The 22,998-nt window shown below is 33.1% G+C and overlaps 2 protein-coding genes across 3 annotated transcripts; one reads left to right on the top strand and one right to left on the bottom strand.

The window, feature by feature from the left end:
- Positions 1-2,716: 2,716 nt before the first annotated feature.
- On the top strand, positions 2,717-4,157 carry LOC105797627 (uncharacterized). The gene is made up of 2 exons (XM_012627572.1): positions 2,717-3,135; positions 3,335-4,157. The coding sequence occupies exons 1-2, from the start codon at positions 2,717-2,719 to the stop codon at positions 4,155-4,157; spliced, it is 1,242 nt and encodes a 413-aa protein (XP_012483026.1).
- A 5,849-nt stretch (positions 4,158-10,006) lies between these two features.
- LOC105798947 (cysteine-rich receptor-like protein kinase 44) lies at positions 10,007-18,511 on the bottom strand. 2 transcript variants are annotated; one of them, XM_012629216.2, is made up of 7 exons: positions 17,629-18,511; positions 11,793-11,927; positions 11,564-11,694; positions 11,242-11,452; positions 10,850-11,087; positions 10,614-10,764; positions 10,007-10,526 (listed from the first exon to the last, which is right to left on the bottom strand). In XM_012629216.2, the coding sequence occupies exons 1-7, from the start codon at positions 18,452-18,454 to the stop codon at positions 10,194-10,196; spliced, it is 2,025 nt and encodes a 674-aa protein (XP_012484670.1). In that variant the 5' UTR covers positions 18,455-18,511; the 3' UTR covers positions 10,007-10,193. The 2 variants fall into 2 exon arrangements, with proteins under 2 accessions (XP_012484670.1, XP_012484671.1); XM_012629217.2 differs by lacking the exon at positions 11,793-11,927.
- Positions 18,512-22,998: the final 4,487 nt, after the last annotated feature.

Below are 22,998 nucleotides of genomic sequence, written 5' to 3'. Positions count from 1 at the left end.
GTATACAACTTTACTTTGTTGTCTGAGAATCCAAGTGGACAAAGTTTATTTTAGAGCTGCCAATGTTCTGACTTTTACAAAGAAGTTAACGAAAATCATCGGAATGAGCGAGCAATGGGTCGCGACATGAATCAAACAAAAAGGAGAAAACAAATATATCCATTGGAAAAGTTTGCGAGATCAGATTTTGGCACATCCTGATACAAAGAAAAAGGTCGATGTTTTTTCTTTGAGTATCTACGGGCTGGTTATTTTCCCTAAAGCGTTAAGACATATAAACGAAGCAGTTGTAGATTTGTTCGATCAACTTGATAGGAGGGTCACATCCGTCCCAGCAATTTTGGCTGAAACGTTTAGATCTTTGAGTGTGTGTCGGAGAACGGGTGAGGGAAGATTTATTGGTTGTGCACAGCTCTTGTTAGTTTGGTTCCACGGTCACTTCTGGAAGGTGGATAAGGTTTCTTATCAAGTATTCTCTGAAAATTATTCTCCATTGAAGGAATTAGTAGTGACACCGAGACGTGACGACATTACAGGGGAAAGATGGATAACGATCCTTCAAAATCTCCAAGATGAAGATGTTGAATGGAAAGCTCCTTGGATGGTGCTCGACGAGATTTTGTATCGATGTGGGGACTTCGACTGGGTCCCTTTACTTGGAATTTAGAGAGTTGTTGGATATACCCCTCTGCTCGTGTTAAGACAATATAGATCAAGACAGTTCATACTGACAACACAAGGGCTAGCCGAGTGTGAGTTTTCTTATAAAGGTAATAATTACAGGGGAAAGATTCGAGAGATGTCTAACGCTTGGAAACAAATTCACCAGATGAAAAGAATTACCGTAGGAGCAACGACAACTCCCGAATATCATGGGTGGCAGAGTAAGAGGATTAATGATAACATCCCTAGGCCAAGAAAAAAATGCGTTCGATCTATAGAGGAGCATTTACGAGTAGTTCCATCAGAATTAGAGATCATTAAACAAGACTTCGAAAAAAGAAGTTCGGAGTTGGGAAAGAAGATAGAGCAGCTAGAAGAGGAAAAGATGCATTTGGGACTAGATGTTGATATCCACAAGTTGGAATTTGAAAAGTTAAGGAAAGGGAAGAACAAGACTGAAGAGGATTTAGATAGTCTAAAAACAGATTATAAAAAGTTGCGTCTGTCAATAAGAACTGCGGGTTTGGGTAAAATGTCGGAGCAATGGCGACAGGAGATCAAGGAAGAAAAGACCAAAGCTGATCAGTGGGAAAAGAAATTTCAAGACGCCCAAGCTCGAGAGAGTGCTTTGGAGAAAATTTTGTTAGAATGCCGAAATGAAGAAGCAAGATGAAAAGCTCGGGTAGAAGAGTTAGAAAAGTCGCTTCACCTGTGCCATAGTCGTTACTCTATGATCGAGCTAAGAGCAAGTTTGAGTAAAATTGAAGAATTGAAGGAAAAGATAGGAGAGCTTGAAGACGCATTGCAAAATTCTAAATTGCGAGTAGAACTTCTTGAAATACTCAATGAACAGTGCCAAGAGCAACTTCATCATTTTCAAAATCAAATTAGAGATGGAGATTACATTATGGGTGAAGCTGTGACTCAAGTGCAGGAAGTGGCTGATCATTTGTAAACCTTAGCGGTTCAGGCCGATATACTGAGTTTGAAATATGAATCGGAATCAAGTCGGGATCGAGAGTTAGCTTGGCTCCTTAGGAGAGTTAAGACTTTAAGCATAAAAACAAATCCGTATATGTAATCCACTTTATGTAAAGAAATTTGTTTTCTAGTCAAGTATTTCTAATGAAATTGAATTAGAATCAATGTCTTTTTGTATCCATTCATTTGCATCACATTTTGTCATATGCATTAAAGTTTCAAAATAGGGCCCTAATTTATTAAAACTATGACAGTTATCCTGGAACATCCTTACGGCACAAGAAAGAATACAAAAGCAATGGATCAAATGTTAGAAAGGTTGGACCAAATGCAAAAAGAAATGTGAGATAAAATGCAAGAACAATTGGATAAAATCCAACAAGATGAGCTGGAATCCCAAAGAACTATGATGAGCCAACTGGAACAATTATTGGCTGATAAAAGAAAGAGCCCTGTAATCAATTCGGGAGTTGATCAGGAGGACCCTATTTATCCTCCAGGTTTTGCCCCAACGAACACTCAGACACAATCGGATATGTGTGCACATGGAGCGCGTGATCACATTAGACCTCAATGCCAAGTCGGCGCCTCGACACCGATAAACTTCCAGACAAGCTCGGGTTCCAACCCAGGAGATAATCCAACAAACCCCGTTGTCCCTGATCTGGACAATGTAACAGAAGTAGAGAAGGCAAATGTGGATTTACCAAAGCAACTTGAAGATAGGTGTAGGTGGTTAGAGGAAAAGTTCAAAGTAATGGAAAGTGCTGATTACCGTTGCAAGATCAATGCCACAGACCTGAGTTTGGTCCCTGACTTAGTTCTCCCGCCTAAGTTTAAAATACCAGAATTTGAGAAGTATAACGGGACTAGCTTTCCTGAATCCCATATCACTATGTTCTGTATGAGGATGACGAGATATATCGACAATGAACAATTGTTAATTCACTGTTTCCAGGATAGTTTGATCGGAGCTGTGGCCAAATGGTATAACCAGCTGGGTCGTGCCTAAATTTGCTCATGGAAAGATTTGGCACAAGCCTACATGAGACAATATAGCCACGTAGCGGACATGACGCCCGATAGGATCACGCTACAAAACTTGGAGAAGAAACAGAATGAAAGCTTCAGGCAGTATGCCCAAAGATGGAGAGAAGTGGCAACTCAAGTCCAACCACCTCTTTTCGAAAAGGAAACCACAATGCTTTTCATCAATACTTTAAAGGCCCCGTTCATCACCCATATGTTGGGAAGCGCCACTAAAAGCTTCTCAGATATAGTGATAACCGGTAAAATGATTGAAAATACGGTAAGAAATGGTAAAATAGATGCGGGGGAAAACTTTAAAAGACCGACTTCGAGGAAGAAAGAAGGCGAGGTAAATAATGTGAGTACATACAACAAGGGATATTCAAAGCCAATCACCGTTGGTTCACCAAGGACGGTAGCTACCAGTCATCAAGGCCCTCCGAGGCAGGAGTCCAATTCGAGGTCAGAAAGGCCCCAATTTACACCTATCCCGATAACGTATAGAGAGCTGTACCAAAATCTATTTAATGCACATGTGGTAGCTCCTTTTTATCTAAAACCCATGCAACCCCCGTTCCCTAAGTGGTATGACACAAACGCTCAATGCGAATATCATGCAGGGATAATGGGGCATTCGATTGAGAATTGTACTGCGTTCAAGATGGTGGTCGAAAAGACTCATCAAAATGGGTATTGTAAAGTTAGATGACCCCTCCGGACCAAATGTAGCAGGAAACTCGTTGCCCGATCATACGGATAAAGGGGTAAATACGATAGCCGAGGGTGGAAGTAAGAGAATTAAGGCAGTCGTGATGGAGGTAAAAACCCCATTGAAATGTGTTTGGGAACATATAGTATGTAGGGGTCTAATCACTCGAGATTTAGATGAAAGGCCTAAAGGGGCAGGAATATACTATGAGTTCCATAATAAGAAGGGTCATAATATCCAAGAATGTACAGAGTTCAAGACCATGGTACAAAATCTGATGGACAATAAGGAGATAGAGTTTTATGAAGAATTCAAGGAATTTGAAGAAAGAGAGATCTGCGCCTCAGAGGAAGGACCCATAGAAAGGTTCCAGAAGGTCAATCACCCAGTGGTGATTATTTCACGGCCAATGAGCAATGAAGCAGGGATACAAATACCACCGAAAGTCATAATCCAAAAATCGGTACCCTTTTCCTATAAGGATAACAAAAAGGTTCCTTGGAATTATGACTGTAACGTGACAATTCCAGGAGAGGAAAACCCGATAAATGCTTTAGAAGAGAGTAATGATGATGGCTTCTACACATGTAGTGGAAAGCGTCACGATCCAACAACTTCAGAAACAGAGCCTGCAAAAGGAAAAGCCTTGGTGGTCGAACATAAGAAGGAAAAGGCGGTCCGACACGAATCACCTATCAACGAGCCAGTAACAGAGAGTAAAGCTAGGGAGTTTCTAAAGTTCTTAAAACACAGTGAATACAGTGTCGTAGAGTAGTTACATAAATAACCAGCTCATATCTCGGTACTAGCGTTACTCTTAAGCTCGGAGATATATCGCAGCGCGTTAATGAAAGTATTAAATGAAACTTACGTCGCTAATGACATCTCTCTGAACAAGTTAGACCGTCTGGTTGGTAACATAAGCGCTGATAACTTTATTTTCTTTAACACATACGGAAATAAAATAAAAGGAAAAAGAGAGTAAAAAACTTACCTGTATTCGGATCTTCAACGCCGAAGAAGGCCGAGGAAGTCGCCTCCGATGATAGGCGGTCGGAAACCGAAGGGTTTCTTGGGCTTTTGGGGCATTTTTGTTAATATTTCGAGGGTTTTGAACCCGGATTTGGGTTTAGAAAGGTCGAAAAGATCGGGTAAGAGATTTTTTACCTTTTTCGGCCACCGCAGACGGTGATACCGTCGTCGGAGATCGACAGCCAGTGCGGTGGCTGACGGTCGGATGTTGCCCAGACTCTTGGCCGGACTTACTGAGGGGAGAGGATTTTTTTGAGAGGTTTTGTTTTTTTAGGGAAGGGTTAAAATGAATTTTTTTTGAAATTTTGGGGTTTATATAAGGTACCAAAATGGTACTGTTTTGGGGTGCCCCCCAGACACCTAAAACGACGTCGTTTTGTGGAGGTCGACCCAATCCGACCTACTCCAGCAAAGGGATCCGCGTGTTTTCTTTAAAAGGGATATTTGCGCACGCAGTCCCTCTGATTTTGCAATGCATTGTAATTTAGCCTTTTTTTCGTTCTTTCCTTTTATTTTAAATTAGCTGCATAGTTTTATTTTTATTTCATTTTAGTCCATTGTAGCGCAGCGTTTTGGGGACTTGGTTTATTTCCTGTTTTGGTCCCCCTCCTTTTGCGCGTGTCACAATTTAATCCTTTACGTTTTTTATTTCTATTTCAATTTAGTCTGTGTTTTTTTAGCAATTTTGCTATTCAGTTAATTATTTCAATGTTATTATCATTATCATATTATACCATTATTATTATTATTATTATTTATTCATTTATACTTTTTAAATTTTAAATTTTGTTATATATATATACATACATGCCTTTTTTATAATATATATACATGAACATATTTTTATACATTGTCTACATATACATATATACTTATACATTCTTTATATATTTATTTTATAACTTATATGCATATCTATATATCTATGTACATATTCTATTTTCATATATATATATATATATATATATACATACTTTTATATACCTTCTATAATTTTTATATACATGCATGTACATATACATATTTTAATGTACATACGTATATATGTATGTATATGCTTACTTATATATTTATATATCTATTTTATACAATAATTTTGAAATATATACATACATATATTGTTCATATTTCCATAATTTTATGTATATACACATATATATATCTTTTATATTTCTATAGTTCTGTTCATTTTCTTTGTTTATTTCTTTATTTATATTTTCATTATTATTTTGAAAGAATGTTTTGATTTTATTTGCTTATATGTATTGTTATTTTGTATGTCATTGATTTGCCCTTTTTATCCAATTTATTTTCATTGCTATTACTCGTATTATTTATGCTACACCATTGTATTCATTAACATTTTGTTATGCATACTAATATCCTTTTAAAAATTTTAAAATAAGGCAATATTTTGCGTTTGAAAATTCGAGAAAACGTGCCCTAATATGCTTGGTTTCGATTTTTCTCATTCGACCAAATAGCCAAATATCGTTTTAAAAATTTCAAAATAAGGCAATGTTTTGCGTTTGGAAATTCGAGAAAACGTGCCCTAATGTGCTAGGTTTCGATTTTTCTCGTTCGACCAAATAGTCAAATATCCTTTTAAAAATTTCACAATAAGGCAATGTTTTACGTTTGGAAATTCGAGAAAACGTGCCCTAATGTGCTGGGTTTCGATTTCTCGTTCGACCAAATAGCCAAATATCCTCTTAAATCTTAATCCATGCCATTTAAGTTTTTAAGGATCGTACTTTAAATCTCTTTAAAGTTTTCAATTTTCGACATTAAGACATTAATTAATCAACTAGGTACCAATTTTTGGGCGTTACAAGGGTGCTAATCCTTCCTCGTACGTAACTGACTCCCGAACCTATTTTTCTAAATTTCGTGGACCAAAATCGTTGTTTTAATAAAATCAAATCGTTTATTAAAAACAACCACTTTTCGAGGTGATCCAATCACACCTTATTAAAAAGGATTGGTGGCGACTCCCACTTTCGTTTTCAATTTTCAAAACCCAAGTCGACCCCGTTTTATCAAAAAATGGTGTCAACAGCTTGGCGACTCCCACTTTCGTTTTCATTTTTCAAAACCCAAGTTGACCCCGTTTTATCAAAAAATAGTGTCAACAACATACCTTAAACACGTCCTAACAAAAACGTAGTATACGTTAACATATCATACTTACTTAACTTATATCATATTAGACATATGTATGGATAACGGATTATACGTCAACCGATCATCAAATATCAATTTTTATAGCTTGTTTTAGATCATATGGGTCCTACAGTAGGCCTACATTTGATTCGAATGATGATTATAAACCTAGGGAACAAATCTCGATTTTTTGGTCTACAGGTCCGTGTGGATTGACATGGCCTGGGTGGCTGGCCCATGTGACTCTAATTCCAAAATAGTGAGTCACACGGCCTGGACACATGCCTGTGTTTCTAGCCTGTGTGACTCTAATTCCAAAATAGTGAGTTACACAGCCTAACACACAGCCATGTGGCTCACACGGCTTACCACACGGCATGGACAACCATGGATTCTGACTTTCGACGTTCATAGAAATTTGGGTTTTCGTTATGCACATAATATGAATTCGATGCAAAAGCAGCAAAGATGAATTCCCGACCCTAACAATAATCAAACCTCAATCAAACGGTTTCCGTAACCATTTCACTAACTAACATATTTACTATCAAAGTTCCGTCGAAAAACTTTCGACGCAAAGCCCAAATCGGACTTAAACGCTTACCCTCGTTCGCATCTAAACTTAAATCGATAGAGAATCTTGATATGAAATCCTTTCACCTAAGAATTAGAAGCAACTGAACCCTCAAAAACGAAATTGGACAAAATGAGCAAAACAGTTTCAGTTTTAATAAATAATAAACGAGAGCGAACATTAGTAGAAATTTGACAACAAAATTAAGTTGTTAACCTTTCTATCGGAACAACGAAATATGCAATCTCTTCAACAAAGCTAGTTGTAGAGTTATTAGAAAGAAAAAAAAAACGAAAAAGAAGAAGAAGAAAAGACGTTCAAAAAAGTTTTTTTTTTGAAAAGGAGTTAGTTATTTTAAAATATAATGACTAAAATAAAATAAAACAATTTCACAATGCAACCTAAAAACAATTTTCTTTTCCCAGGGACTCAAACGCAAGAGTAAAGAGTACACAAAAGCTTAACTACTAAACCACTAAGCTCATTATTAATATTAGGTGCTCAAAAATATTATTTATGCTAAATGATCAAGGATAGAGGTTAAGACAAAATTAACAAAAATTCCAAAAAAGAGATTTGAACACAAGACTTTAAGCACACATCCAGAGCACTTAACCACTGAACCAAATCAAATTGCTTTGTACAATTTTCAAAATCCTAACTCAAAATCAAGACAACCACTCTTGGTTTTGTTAACCCAATTTCTTCTAACCCGATTTTTTGGGATGTTACAAACATCATTTAATTTAGGCTAGTTTAGCATTGCTTTTGAAAAGTGTTTTTAAAAAAGTGTTATGAAAAAGCGCTTTTGAAAAATAAAATGTCTATTTTAGACATGATATTATAAAGTAACAAATATGTATTTAAATAATGTTTAAATTAGTTAATATTATAATATTTTAGCAAGAATATAAAAATAATTTATTATAACTTGTTGTTAATATTTTTAATATATGGAATTTTAAATATTTTAAGTAATTAATATTAATTAGTTATAAAATTTAATTAGAATATATAAACTATATTTTAAATATTTAAATATAACCATTAAATATTTGTAGTTAGATATTAACACATTTTATTATTTAAAAAATGTTTTTTAATTAATGATATTTATTTGAAAATGTAATTTGAATATATAACCAATATTAGATATTAACATAACATAGAAAACATAAACCTAACACATTAAAATATTACATCTATTTGGATTAAAGTTTCAAAAGGGATAATATCTATATACCAAATATAAATATTAAAAATTTTACATTAGCATTTACAATTTAATGTGAATGAAAAATGGGAGAAGAAAAATGGAGGGATGAAAAAGTAATAATGTTTCCGAAGTGCTTTTAGCTCAATTTAGTTAATACCACAAATTAATTTCTCTCAATTCAAATGTCTTTTCAATTTTCTATGGTATCCAATTACCTTCTTTACTAACACTAATAATTCCTATTTTATTTACTTCAAGGATTCTAACACGTGCATCTTAGGGGATAGTAGGGATAAATATTAAAGAACTTTTACATTAAAATAATTATTTTAAAAATTAAAATTACTGTTAAAATATAATTTTTAAAATATTGTTAATTATTAAACAAGTTGTTCCTATTCTTTCAATAATGATTTTAAAAATAAAACATATTGTTAGGATATTTTTAACTTCTTAAAATATATTTTAAAGAATATAACTACTAGAATATTAAAAAATAAAATACAAATTTAACGAGTTAATTAAAATTCTTTAAATAATAATTTTAAAAAGTATAAATACTATTAAAATATATTTAACAGTTTTAAAACATATTTAAAATTTTAAGATGTTAAAAATTAAACAAATTTATTCTTGGCCAAATTTTTTACTAGATTAGAGTTAAAAGCATTTTAAAATTTTGAAGTTTTAAAAGATGTTTTTCTTTTAATGAAGTTAAATTTATTAATTGTATATTATTGTGTTAAATATTATAAAGTTTCTATTTTTATAAATTATATGATCGGTTGTAATTTTTTAATTTATTTCACAATTTAATTTTTCTAAATAACAAATTTTGACTAATAAATAAAAAGTTGATTTCATTATAATTCATCCTAAATGAATTTTTATTCTAATTGTAATCCATTATATGAGTTTTATTAATATAAAATTCTTAATTAGTTATATTAAATATATATTTTTAAAAGTTATATTGTGAAACACATTAAGAAAATCAATGTTTATTATGTTACAATTTATGCTAATTAGATTTTTTAGTATAAGGATTTCTATGCTAATTGGACTTTATTATAATAAGGATTATTTATAGGATTCAGATTTCAGAAAAATTTAAATTTTTTTAAAAATTAACACATTATATAAAAGGATTTTATAAATAACAAATTAATGGATTCAAAAACATTTTATTTCATCTATGTTTAATCTAGTAAATTGTATATATCATTTACATATAATAATTTAAGAAATTATTTTTCTGTCAAATGAAATATTTAGTTACAACTATATAAATGAAATTTTAAAATAATTTAAATTTATTTATTATATCAACCAAAAAATTAAATTTATATAAATTTATAAAAGAAAATTTAATATATTTTAATTGATAGATACAAATAAACCCGTCGAGTAAAAAAAACTAGTTAATAATATATGAAAATGTAAATAAAAAACACAATTTTTTTATTTTTCTGTCTCCATTTATTTCTTTCTCTCTTTTTTCTTTTTTCTTTTTTGTCAATTACCCCACGCTCAAACTCATAAAAGAAAAAAAAAGTCAGCTGTCAAGTAAGAGCAAACATCTATAGTACATCGTGTATCTTAAAATTATATATAGTTATAGATTTTGAGTATATAAATATTACTAAGAAGCATTAAGTTATTTTTATTTTTATTAATAAATGTCGTGTGTAATGATAAGTCGCTTTATATTCTTTAAGGAAAAATATAGCCAACATTTAGAAATAACATTACTGGGAAGAAACTGTCACAAACCTCTCACATGCACTTCAAAAGAAGAAACTTACTAACACACAATTTCCAAAACACTACCTAGGAGATAGCTCACTAATTGTAACCTCGTTGCGGGATAACGGTGGTAACTCGGTGCTGGATTTGTTGGAAGTTGAGGGAAATGACAATGATCCCTCAGATTCAAAGTTGCTCTGCATAAGAAACGCTGGTTGTGACGGCACCGCAAGAGTGGTCGAGAAGCTGTTCAGCATTAGAGCAACCGAAGCCATGGTTGGTCTGGCTGCTACATTTTGTTGAACACATAGCAATGCAATGTGGATGCATCTCATTATCTCATTTCTCGAACCATCACCCAATGTGGGATCAACCATATTCAATGCCGTCCCTTCTCTCCAACTTTTCCATGCCTGACAACGAATCAACCAATGTCTAATTAAACCAATATAGCGCAACTCTTTGACATGGCTTTCGGTCTTTAGAAATCATATACTTACAAAGCTCAGTATGTATTCTTCATCCTCCCCGTGATGGAAGCTATTGTTCTTCTGACCACTGATAATTTCTAAAAGTAATACACCGAAGCTGAACACATCTGATTTTACTGAGAATTGTCCATTGATAACATATTCTGGAGCCATATATCCACTGCCAATTAAGGAAACCTTCCTGAATTCTGATCATATATATATATAATATTTTTGAAAAGCTTGTAGGATGTCATGATACTTACTAAGTTCCCACAATTCTGCTAGTGCTTCTTTGTGTTTCATCCCGTCCAAACAATCTTGCCATCCCGAAATCTGCAATTTTAGGAACCATCTCTGCATCTAACAAGACATTGCTTGCTTTGAGATCACGGTGAATAATTCGAAGCCTAGAGTCTTCGTGAAGGTAAAGGAATCCACGAACAATGCCTTGTATGATTTTGAATCGTGCTTCCCAATCTAATTGTGCACGCCTGCTCCGATCTATGTCATCACAAAACTTTCAGATTAGTGGAACAAATTCATTGATTAAATTTGATGCATGTCCTTGCTGATGGCCATACACAGTTAAAAGGAAAAATATACAAAGTAGTAATAGAAATGCAATCAAAAAATGAAATTTAAACTGAAACATTACCGAAAATGAAATGATCAAGGCTTGCATTTGGCACAAACTCATAGATGAGAAGCCTTTCCTGTCCTTGCAAGCAAAAACCAAAGAGCCTAACTAAATTGCGGTGTTGAAGCTTTGCAACTAATTGGACCTCGGTCTTAAATTCTAAGTCTCCTTGACTAGATCCTTGAGACAGTCTTTTCACAGCAATCTCTTCTCCATTTGGAAGCTGACCCTGAAAACATAGCAGTATATTATCAACCATAAGTGGCTTTCGATAGATTTAGAAATACATTGAAATAAATTGTACTGCATTATTTTATTAAATGGCAGTGCTGATATTTACCTTGTATACAGCTCCAAATCCTCCTTGACCAAGCTTCTTGACATCGGAGAAGTTATCGGTGGCGACCAAAACAGAATCGAAGTCGAATTGCAAGGAATCAACCCCAGATATCTCATTATCGGCAGCCGCAGCTGCAAAAATGAAAACAAAAACAATACAATTATTGTTTGGTCTTTGTTTCAGTATATTTTAGTGAATCAACGCCATATTTGTGAGAAAATTTGCTTACTTTCAACTTTTATAGGTATGTGTTTGTTTCTTCTGCGTCTCATGAAAATGCAGACGGAGATGATAATTAGTATGAGAAGGCCAACAACTGAAGCAATAACAATGATTACAGTTCGGATAGTGTTATTCCCATTTTCTGCAACAACACAATTTTAGAAGGTTAACATCCTTAGCTGTCCTTACGGAGTTACAGATAGCATGAGCATAAATTAAACCCCTGCTCATTTGGTGGTCTTCTACAAAGGAATACGAGCAATCATGAGTGTTATAGGTCGGAAAATATGGGAAGGCCGAATATGTGTAGATACTCTAATAACTCATTTCTAATCGATATTGATTAGAAATTAAGGTTAATGTGTAAAAATTATATATTAGAGTTATGGTCCAAATTACAAGTAAGCAACTTTTCTAATACCCGATCTTTAGAAGAAGAGAGAACTACCTTCTTTAACTACTTGTGTACTAATTTGGAAGATCAAAACCCCAAGATTCGTAGATTTTAAGAAACCGATAAATTCAAGTATGATTCCGCATCTAAGACATGACAGATCCTGGTTTACAATTTTAAATTTATATTAGATCTTGTTTTTATGGTTCTAACAAGTGGCATCCGATCCTCGTCATATTGAATAATTGAGAACAAATTGATTATGTATTATTTTTGGATTGATTCGTTTTATGATTTGATTTTAATTAATATATGTTAAAACTTTTGAAATTTATCATAAACTTTTGGATTTTGATTATTTATCAAATTCAAAGATTTGTGATTTATTATACGCTTGAGATTTTTGGTTCAATGCTTGTAAATTCATCAAAGAGCAAGTATGCGAATTTCTTTTCCCTTTAAAACCGCACGTTATGTCTGGCTTTTCTTTTGGGTTAGTCTAGTATTTAGAAATAATTTTTCAATTTGGGATTTTTTTTTAATATGGTGGATATAGTTGTACATATGAAGGTTTTAGAATTCATTTTATATTTAGTGGTTATGGATTAAATTTTTCTTCAAATATTTGTCTATATAAAGAAGTCTTATGATAATGTCTTTAATCATGAATATAAATTCGTTTACATGAAATATGTAAGGTAAGCCAGTATTATTTTTTATTATTATAATTGTGTGTATATATATTATATGCATATCAATGATTTTGAAGATTAATGCATGATTATAATCTGCGTGAATAGGTGTTTATAACCGTTATTCAATAATATATCTTTTATAGTTTAATCGGTGAAATTAAGTTTTGATGGATATCGTTGAAGTTGTTACTTTTTTTTGTTATGATTATATATTCAATTTTATGGGTGTTTTAGTGCAAACTCATGTCAACTATATACATGTTTAAATAATTTGGTTTTAAGTTTGGTTCTATAATATTAGGTTTTGGCATCTTATGGTTCCAATTATTTGGTTAAATTGTGATAATATGGTTTATTGTATGAATTGTGGGATATGCCAACTATTATGATTTTGAGATTTATTGGCTTGAAAATATTATTCAAGCATTTATGTGAATCTCTGTTTAATCATAAATACAAGTTTGGATTTATATAGTATATGCAGGTAAGTTTTTCTATTTAATTTTGAATACACATATGCGTGAATTGTTGTGGTGTTTTGTCTATGCCAAAATTATAAATACATGTACTTGTTAATTATTTAGCATTGAATCATATCATTATTTTGTTTGGTTTTGATATATATGGTTTTGAAAAAAAAGTCAAAATTAAGGTTTTCAATTTTATTGCACTATTTAGACAATCTTACTTTGAGTTATTTTGGAAACTATAGTACAATAAAAAGATTAGTTTTGACCTTTGAAAATTGGGTACATTTTAAATTTGACTATTGGTATGTTAATATATATTTTAAAATAACTTGATTGAAATAAATAAGTTGTCAAAGTGACCACTGTTATTGAAATTATTTTGTTTTAAAATATTAAAGGTTATGTGCATGTAACTTAAGCTACATTAATATTGATCGACCCAAATGAACGTTAATATTTAACAAAATTACATGTGCAATAGTGGTAATAAACATGTGACGATTATTCAGTTTTACATGTGAGCAATAATCGGTCCAAAGGAAGATTTATTATTCGACATGTTCTTATCGTCAGTGTTTGATTACTACACCAAGATATCACTTACAAGTTAATATTTTGTCCAAAGATGAAATACTAATGGAGTGTCTAATATATTGAGATGAGGTTTACCTTTATTCAAATTATTTTGGTTTAAATTTTAAATCTTATGTGAGGTGGTTTTTTTATTTATTCAACTATTATTATATTTGCCAACATTATTGTATTCTGTTTTGGGATGAATATATATACATATATATACTATTATCTTTTAAATTTGATTGAAAAATGAAATTAAGAGAAATATTTTGAAACAAATAAATTTACATTTTGGCTTTGGGTTTTAATTAAGAATGTCTAATACTTTAAATACATTAGTTGAAACAAACTACCGCTAAAGTGACCTCTTTTATGTAGATTAGTTCATTTAAAATATGAAGATAATTATATATTTTTGTAATTCATGCGTTCATTAATTGACCCAAATGTAAGTTAATATTTGGCAAAATTACAACGACATTTATGGTGATAAATGTATGACAATTATAAGGTATTTTGTGTGAGCAATAAGTTAGTCCAAAGATTGATTCATTGTTTGACATAATTTATTGTCAATGTTTGATTGCTACAACAAGAATATCGTTTACTGTTAATATTACTGTCCAAAGACTTGATATTAATGTAGTGTTTGGTATCTTGAGATGGGAGCCACTATTTTTAATTTATTGTTTACTTATAAATATTCATGTGAGCTTGTTTTTATCTATTTTGTTCTATATTCAGCTAGTTCATCTTCTACTGACACAATATCTGCTAATATAAATTCTATACACATGCTTAATGAGATTAATTTCAAGGAATGGAAAAGGCACTTATAGTGCTTAGCTGTATGGACATAGACCTTACACTAAAGGAAGAACAACCTACACCTCTCATTGCTGAAAGCACACTTGAAGCTAAAATGGATTTTGAGAGGTGGGATCGTTCAAATCGCATAAGTCTAATGATCATTAAGCATAGTATTCCAGAAAGCCTTTAGGGGTATATAATCTAAAGAGATTACTCAGGTTAAGGTTTCCTTGAAGAAATTGAGAAACGTTTTACCAAAAACGATAATGTTAAGATGACATCACTTTTGACTTCTTTGATGTCTATGAAGTATAAAGGTCAAGAAAATGTGAAGGAGTACATTATGAAGATATTCCATATTGCTTCAAGACTTAAGGCACTTAAGATCAAACTTTCTGATGAATTGCTTGTTTTTATTGTTTTGGTATCGCTTCCTGTACAATTTAACCAATATAAAATTAGTTAAAACTTTCAAAAGGAGCAATGGGCTCTAAATGAGCTCGTTTCTTATTGTGTGCAAAAGAAAGAAAGGTTGAAACATGATAAGTTTGAAAGTGCTCATTTGTTCAGCGCCTCTAAAGACAACAACTTACATTCTAAATAGAGTACCCACTAAAGCAATTGCAAAAATAACTTATGAGCTTTGGACAAGTTGAAAGTCTAGGCTAAAGCACTTTCACATTTGGGGATACCCAACTGAGATAATGCCTTAAAGGCTACATGAAAAGAAATTGGACTCCAAAAATAGTGAACAACTACTTTATTGGTTATTCTAAGCGATTTAGGGGCTATGAGTTTTATAATCCCACAATTAGGAATATTTTTGAGATGAAAATTGCAACATTTGTTTAGGATGTTGAGTTTGGAGGGAGAAATAAGGTTAGAGACATTGCTTTTAAGGGGGAATTGGATTCTAACTCAGTTCTTGCTATCACTTTTGACAATGTTTAGGTTCTCATACCTATCATTAATCAAGAAGTGAATCTAGAACCTCAACAAGACAATGTTGAAAAACTTCCTATTCACGATGAGGTAATTATTCCGGAAGAACAAACCCAACAACCTCAAGAACAAATGTCATTAAGAAAGTCCGCTAAAGAAAGGATTATAATGGCTTTAGTGGAATACTTTGACCTTAAGCTGCATCAAATGAATGTTAAGTTAATGGTTTCTCAATGGTAACATTTATCATACATTTATATGATGCAATTAGAGAATTTCGTGTTTGATGATGCAAAGTTAATGATTTGCAAATTAAAGAACTCCATCTATGGGCTTAAGCAGACTTCTAGTCAATAGTATTACAAATTTTACCAAATGATTATCTCATTCGGTTTAGAGAAGAATTTGGTAGATATTTGTATATACCACAAGTTCAGTGGGAGTAAGGTTCTATATTTGGTTTTATATGTTAATGAACTACTGCTTTCAACCAATGCCCTAAGAATAATTTTGAGATTACGAAAATGCATAAGATTTTTTACATTTTAGTAGTGGGGAGTCTAATGTATGCTCAAGTATATACGAATCTGGATATTGTGTATATTGTTGGGAAGTTAGGCCGATATTTAAGTAACCCTAGTATGGACCATTGGATAGCAGTCAATAAGGTTATGAGGTATCTTCAGAGAACAAAAAATTACATGCTCACATATCGGAGGTCTAATAAGTTAGAGATAATCATATATACAGACTTTGATTATGATGGAATATTGATGCAAAATTTTGTCCCTAGGGTGCAAATTGTGACAATAATTGGTAGTCCTTTATTCCAATAACAATAGGAGAACATCAAAGTCAAAACACATAAACTTTAAGTTCATGATTGTTAAAGTACAAGTTCAGAGTGGTTAGGTGCTTATAAAGCATATTGGGGCAAGCTTCATGATTGCAAACCCGCTTACAAAGGGACAACCACCCAAGGCCTTTTCATGAGCACATTGCTCATATGGGTGTAATGTCATTTAATGATATTTGGTTTTAATAAGAGTTTGTACTTTTAATGCTTTTATGTTACAGACACATTTTCAGTTATTTTAGTTTACAGATATTAAGCTTATTTTCTACATAAATAAAGTTTATTTGGTTTATTCACACTCTAATTTTGATAAAGTTTGATCTCACTAAGATTAAGGAGAACTAGTTGGAAATAAACATGTTTAGTTCACATTACATGTAATTTCCATTCTACACATCCATACTTGGTTTATGTCATTTGATTATGTTAATATACGTGATCGGGGATGGGTTTAGTTATGATATATATGTAACGAAAGTCGTCTTGGTTCTATATTAACATAATTAATAAACGAGAGTAATTAATATATGTGGTCCAAGTGGGAGATTGTTGAAAATTATAGACATCACATATTTAATAAAGATAATAATTATTATTTACTATCATAAAATGTTAGCCCAAATTAAAAGTTATCTAATTTGGTTAAAGTTTATTGGACTTTCGTTATTAAATAAAATATGGGTCAAATATGTTTAGATAGTCTGGTAACTAATTTCTAATTGATGATGCGTTGATTAGAAATTAATATTAATGTGCAAAAGTTATATATTAGAGTTATGGTCCCAAATTATACATAAGAAACTTTTCTAATATCCCATCTTTAGAAAAAGAGAGATTCACCTTCATAAACTACTTGTGTGCTCATTTGGAAGATCAAAACCCCAAGATACATAGATTTCAAGAAATTGATGAATTCAAGTACACTTCCGCATCTAATTTTGTTTTTGATAATTTGACATGACAGATATTAATTTATAGTTTTAAGTTTGTATTAAGTTTTGTTTTTATGGTTTCAAACATTATAAACATAATAATCTTCTGTCACGGAAGACAGAAAGGTCAAACTTCAAAGTATCAAAGAGATAAGATGGAAGTTTTACCTTTGGGCGGCGGAGAAGTTGTTGGAGATGGTGGAGGTGATGGCAGAGGCACTGCAATTTCATTATAAAATAGGTTAGACTCAAACCTCAAGACACAGGTTGGTCTAAGAACCCTGCATCCCTTCCTTCCAAGGCAACAGAGTCGAAGCTCTGTCATGGCGAAATTTAGACAAGTTACGCAATTTTCCTGGGTCATATCAGGAGTACACTGCACCGTAGCGTATACCATTTCCAAGTTGCCAGCCGATGCATTGCCAGCTGCATACTTGCGAAGAGGACCACCAGCTGCAGCTTTGGCGCTCAGCTCATTCAATAGATCACTTAATGTTTGATTGAACTGAACAGGGTTCGACGCATTCTGCTCGTTGAATGCACAAGTACGAGGAGGGTCGTCCTCCAGAAGTCCGTACATGTCTCTGTTGGCATACCGCACCAAACAAAGCTCGGACCAAGCGATGGCGGTCTTGTTCCAGGGGCACAATCGCTCAAGCTCGGTCGCGGTGTAGTTGAGGCAACTATAGCAACGATCTTGAGTTAAGTCACCCCTGCAAAGTGCGCTTGAGTAAACTTTGTTGGGGCTTTCACCGGCAGACAGATTGAAGAAGCCGTAATTGAAATGTGTAAGAGTGGGGAATTGAGAGATGATGGCATTGAGGTTGGTCTGGTAAGCGCTGTTTGGGGTGTAATTGCCATTGGTATCACTACAGTTACGCTCAAAGTAAACATCATGAAGCTGCGAAAGGGTAAGAGTAGCAAGGGAAAGAAGAAAAGAATAAAGAAACAGAAGAAATGTTGAAGAAGAAGAAGACCCCATTCCCCACTTCATTTATGAAAACATTTCCCTTTATGCGTATTCCTTCTTTTTTGTTTTTTGGTTGAACTTTTATGAGCTTTTTATATGTACTTTTGAATTTTGTATATTTTTATGAAATATTTTAATAATTTTAAAACTATTTGTTAATCTTACATAAATTGGGCTCGATGAACCTAGACACAATGAATTGTATATAATTTAGGTACTTGTGTATACGTTGATTGAGTCAAATAATAGTATTTTTGAACTCGTTAACATACCAAAACGTGTGGTAGCGATTTGCTAAGACCGAGTGGAGAAGAAAGGACAAGTCTGAAAGGAGAAAAAGCGTACTTTGTAAAAATGAAAATTAAGATGCAGCTAGCTTTTCCAAAAAGAAAAGGCTACCTTTAAAGATAAGTCCTTGTATTTATCAATTTATATGAATTCAATCTTTTATTTTGTTTATTTAAAATTGGTCTATCTACTTTTCGAATAGGTCATTTTCAATTTTTCATTAACTTTTTGTTAACTCTATTAAAAAATTAAATACAATCACGAATTTAACCCAATTTCTTTTAAGAATAGCAAAACCTGTTCTAACGATATTAAAAACAATTTCAAATCGAACAAAATATATTAATAAATTATTTTAAACTTATATTTTGTTAGCAGGAGACAACAATATGTAATTACGAATTTTATTTTCTACTTTTACAAAAATAGAAAAGGTTGTACTTTAATTTGATAGGATTTGATATTTATATTTTTATGTTAATTGAGAAATTAATCTAATTAGATAATATCATTAAGTGTTTTTTTTTTATTAAAACACAACACAAAAATAAATAATATCAACAAGGAAATAACAAAAAAAAAAAGCAATCTCGATTTCTTTTGCAACCACTTCAAAATAAAGATGTCCAGGGTCGGGTGCAACACCCCAAACTTGGCCTAGACATTATGGCCTAATCCGGGAGTGTTACGAAGAAGGATTTTGAAACTGACGATACTTTGATAAAATCATGTTTAGTTATTTGATAAAGCGTCCAAGTATTATAAAACATATTCATTACTGAAACCGTTATATGATGTTATTTAAAGTTAACTATTTATTTCACAGCGGAAGTTTGAAAAATCTTTTAAAACCAAAACCAAGCTCATGATTCCAAAAACCCATTTGTTTGCCTAAAGTGTTTTTGTTGGCGTTGCGAAAAAGAAAGCAATACCGAAATCCAAAATCCAAAAGTTAAACCAAACAATCCAGAGAGTTCCAAAATTTACAAACTATCAAGAAAACTAGATTTTTAAAATAAACCATTTTTACTAAATAAAAACAGATCTCGATAGAGTGGTCACCGTTGAGCCTCCGTCGCACCGACCCGTCTAAGTTCGAGGATTGCCTGAACAGAACAGACAAACATATGTGAGTTTTCGTAAACTCAGTGTGTAACCCAACGGAAATAGTCATACATCATACACAATATATCATATACAATCAGATATAGATTCGGACCTAAGTCCATAAAAGATGCATATATCAGAATCAGATAAACAGAACAGATATACAGATTCCTACCCGCATCCTCTACACACCATCTCCGACCATCCCATCACGTCATGTGGGGTTAAAAACACCCACCTATCCCTACACACCATATAGTGTCGCTACGACACATAATAGATAATATGCAGTCAAGCTGCCAGAATATAGGCGAAAGGTCGCCGTACATATCACTTCCTCCACAAATACAAAGCCCACCCCAAACACAGATAGATAATACAATATTAACAGAGTTAACATGCTTAACATACTCGTATACAGATATCATATATATATGTACCCAAACAGAACAACCTTACATACTTATCAATGTCCTACTCAAATCAGACTATTAGAATATCAGTTCACATGAATTAGGGTTTGGTTAACCCTTACGGACCCTACAGTAAGCCTACAATCGATCGGAACGACCCATGCGACCTTAGGGAAAATTTTAGAATTACGGGCCCACATACCCAGATTGGCCTTACCCGTGTGGCCCACCCACCCAATCTGGCCTAGCCCGTGCGACCCACACGACCACGCTTACATCGTCACACGCCCATGTCTTGCGCATAGCCACACCTTTGTTAGACACACGGCCGTGTGCAAGACACGACCAACCACACGGTCGGCCACACACCTGTGTGGCGTCTACAAACTGCATTTTTGGCTTTTACCGAAGCTCAATTTTTCGTGTTAAAAGTACACACTTGGTTCATTTTTATGCGAAAGTAATCTCGAGCCCTTCTAAACCTGAAAACCAGTAGCCTAAACACCGACTTAATAATCAGAATGCAAATTCACGACAGAATTCAACAATGTCCAAGAACTTACCGCCAACGAAAAACCCCTGCTAATGTGTACTAAGCCGTTGAAGTAAAGTTTCTTACCTTACCACCTTCACCTAAACACATATTCCATCAGTTAACAACTACGATTAAACATCGCCAACATCCCCCAAAACTTTAAAAGTAAACATAATACAATCCAACCAATAGCTTGGCACAAGCCTAAGCATGATCAGCAACACATGTTAGTGCATCAATTCATAATTCACTTGAATTGACATAAGATAAGTCATTAAACATGAATAACCTCACTTGAAATCATCAATTTCATGAACATAGACATACATTCATTTAACATTTTCTTTCCATTCATTTTTCATAGTTTTCATGATATAAATCATTTGAATACTCAAATGAATAGAAAATTCATCAAATTCATTAAACCAATTACCTTAACTAAATTTTAATTCAAAGAGCGACTTAGGAATAAGAGTACATCGTCAGATCAACCAAAACACACCAGATGCTCATAAGAGCTAGTCCAACCGAAACACACCAGACAGAAGCTCATAGGAGCTAATCCAACTGAAACACACTAGACAGAAGCTCATAAGAGCTAATCCAACCGAAACACACCAGACAGAGAGTATAACACGAGAGTTCGCAACAAATGCTAACCTCGGTTTACTTGGGTAATATGCAAATATCTCCCTCCAATATCATCTCCACTCCAAACCCCCGTAACACACCAAATCACAATTGTACTCTATCCCGCATTCAATCCAAATTGAGCATCAAATTCAATAACATATCTCAAATTACCATTCATTATCAACAATTAAAAATATATATATGTTGTTCCATGTTAATCTACTCAACAATTCATATTGATATTAAATTCTAAACCATGTGAACTTACCTGGCTAAATTGTAGAAATGTCAAAGTATAGGGGCATTTTGGTAATTTTTCATTCTCTTCGATTTTCTACTTGATCTTAATCTGAGTTAATAACTTCATTCAATTTATTCATTTAGATAATAAAAAATTTATTTTATGAAATTGAGTCATTTTGACATTTTTACAAAATTACCTGAATATTTTACTTTGATTCAATTTAGTCCCTAAGCCTAAAACATGCAAATTAACAATTTTATTGTGAATTCGTATTATTAGGATATTCATGACACCCAAAATAACCCACATTTGTAATAATTTCACATTAAATACTTGTATTTTTCTATTTCAATAATTTAGTCTCTAATCGATAAATTCATCAAAAATCACTTAACAAAATACTTTTAAATAACAATTAATATTTCAAATTCATCATTTAACATAAAAATCACTATATTCATCGGTGAAAACATTCAAAATATTTAACAATTTTAAAATTAAAGGTACGAGTTAGCCAGACCTAGTTGCAATGATCTCAAAAAATATAAAAAAATAGAAACGAGACTAAAACGGACTTACATGCATATTTCAAAACAAGGCTGAAGCATACACAGTATATCATATACAATCAGATATAGATTCGGACCTAAGTCCATAACAGATGCATATATCAGAATAGATATATAGATTCCTACCCCCATCCTCTACACATCATGTGGAGTTAAAACACCCACCCATCCTTACACACCATATAGTGTCGCTACGACACATAACATATAATATGCAGTAAAGCTGCCAGAATATAGGCGAAAGGTCACCGTACGGATCACTTCCTCCACAAATACAAATCCCACCTCAAACACAGATAGAGAATAAAGTATTAACGGAGTTATCATGCTTAACATGCTCGTATACAGATATCATATATATATGTACAGTGTCCTACTCAAATCAAACTATCTGAATATCAGTTCACATGAATTAGGGTTCGGTTAACCCTTACGGATCCTAAAGTAGGCCTACAGTCGATCGGAATGACCCATGCGAACTTAGGGAAAATTTTAGAATTATGGGCCAACATGCCCGTGTGTGCCCACACGCCGAGATTGGCCTTGCCCATGTGGCCCACACGCTAAATCTGGCCTAGCCTGTGTGGCCACACGGCCACACTCACATCGTCACACGTCCGTGTCTTGCGCACAGCCACACCTTTGTTAGACACACGGTCGTGTGTAGGACACGACTAACCACACGGCTGGCCACACGCCTGTGTGGTGTCAACAATCTGCATGTTTGGCTTTTACTGAAGCTCAATTTTTCATGTTAGAAGTACACACCTAGTTCGTTT

Source organism: Gossypium raimondii, chromosome 9 (assembly GCF_025698545.1).
Source record: "Gossypium raimondii isolate GPD5lz chromosome 9, ASM2569854v1, whole genome shotgun sequence".
In the NCBI taxonomy this organism is placed as follows: Eukaryota; Viridiplantae; Streptophyta; class Magnoliopsida; order Malvales; family Malvaceae; genus Gossypium; species Gossypium raimondii.
The sequence above is the reverse complement of the archived record's forward strand: the minus strand, read 5'-3'. Positions and strand labels throughout refer to the sequence as shown.

Bases quoted from the DNA above. Each gene is read 5' to 3' on its own strand.
- LOC105797627 (XM_012627572.1), top strand. From the start codon at position 2,717: ATGACGCCCGATAGGATCACGCTACAAAACTTGGAGAAGAAACAGAAT. The intron at 3,136-3,334 runs GTCAGAAAGGCC...ACTGCGTTCAAG, and splicing joins AGGCAGGAGTCCAATTCGAG to ATGGTGGTCGAAAAGACTCA.
- LOC105798947 (XM_012629216.2), bottom strand. From the start codon at position 18,454: ATGAAGTGGGGAATGGGGTCTTCTTCTTCTTCAACATTTCTTCTGTTT. The intron at 11,928-17,628 runs GTAAAACTTCCA...GTGTTGTTGCAG, and splicing joins AACTTCTCCGCCGCCCAAAG to AAAATGGGAATAACACTATC. The intron at 10,765-10,849 runs GTAAGTATCATG...CTTAATTGGCAG, and splicing joins AGCAGAATTGTGGGAACTTA to TGGATATATGGCTCCAGAAT.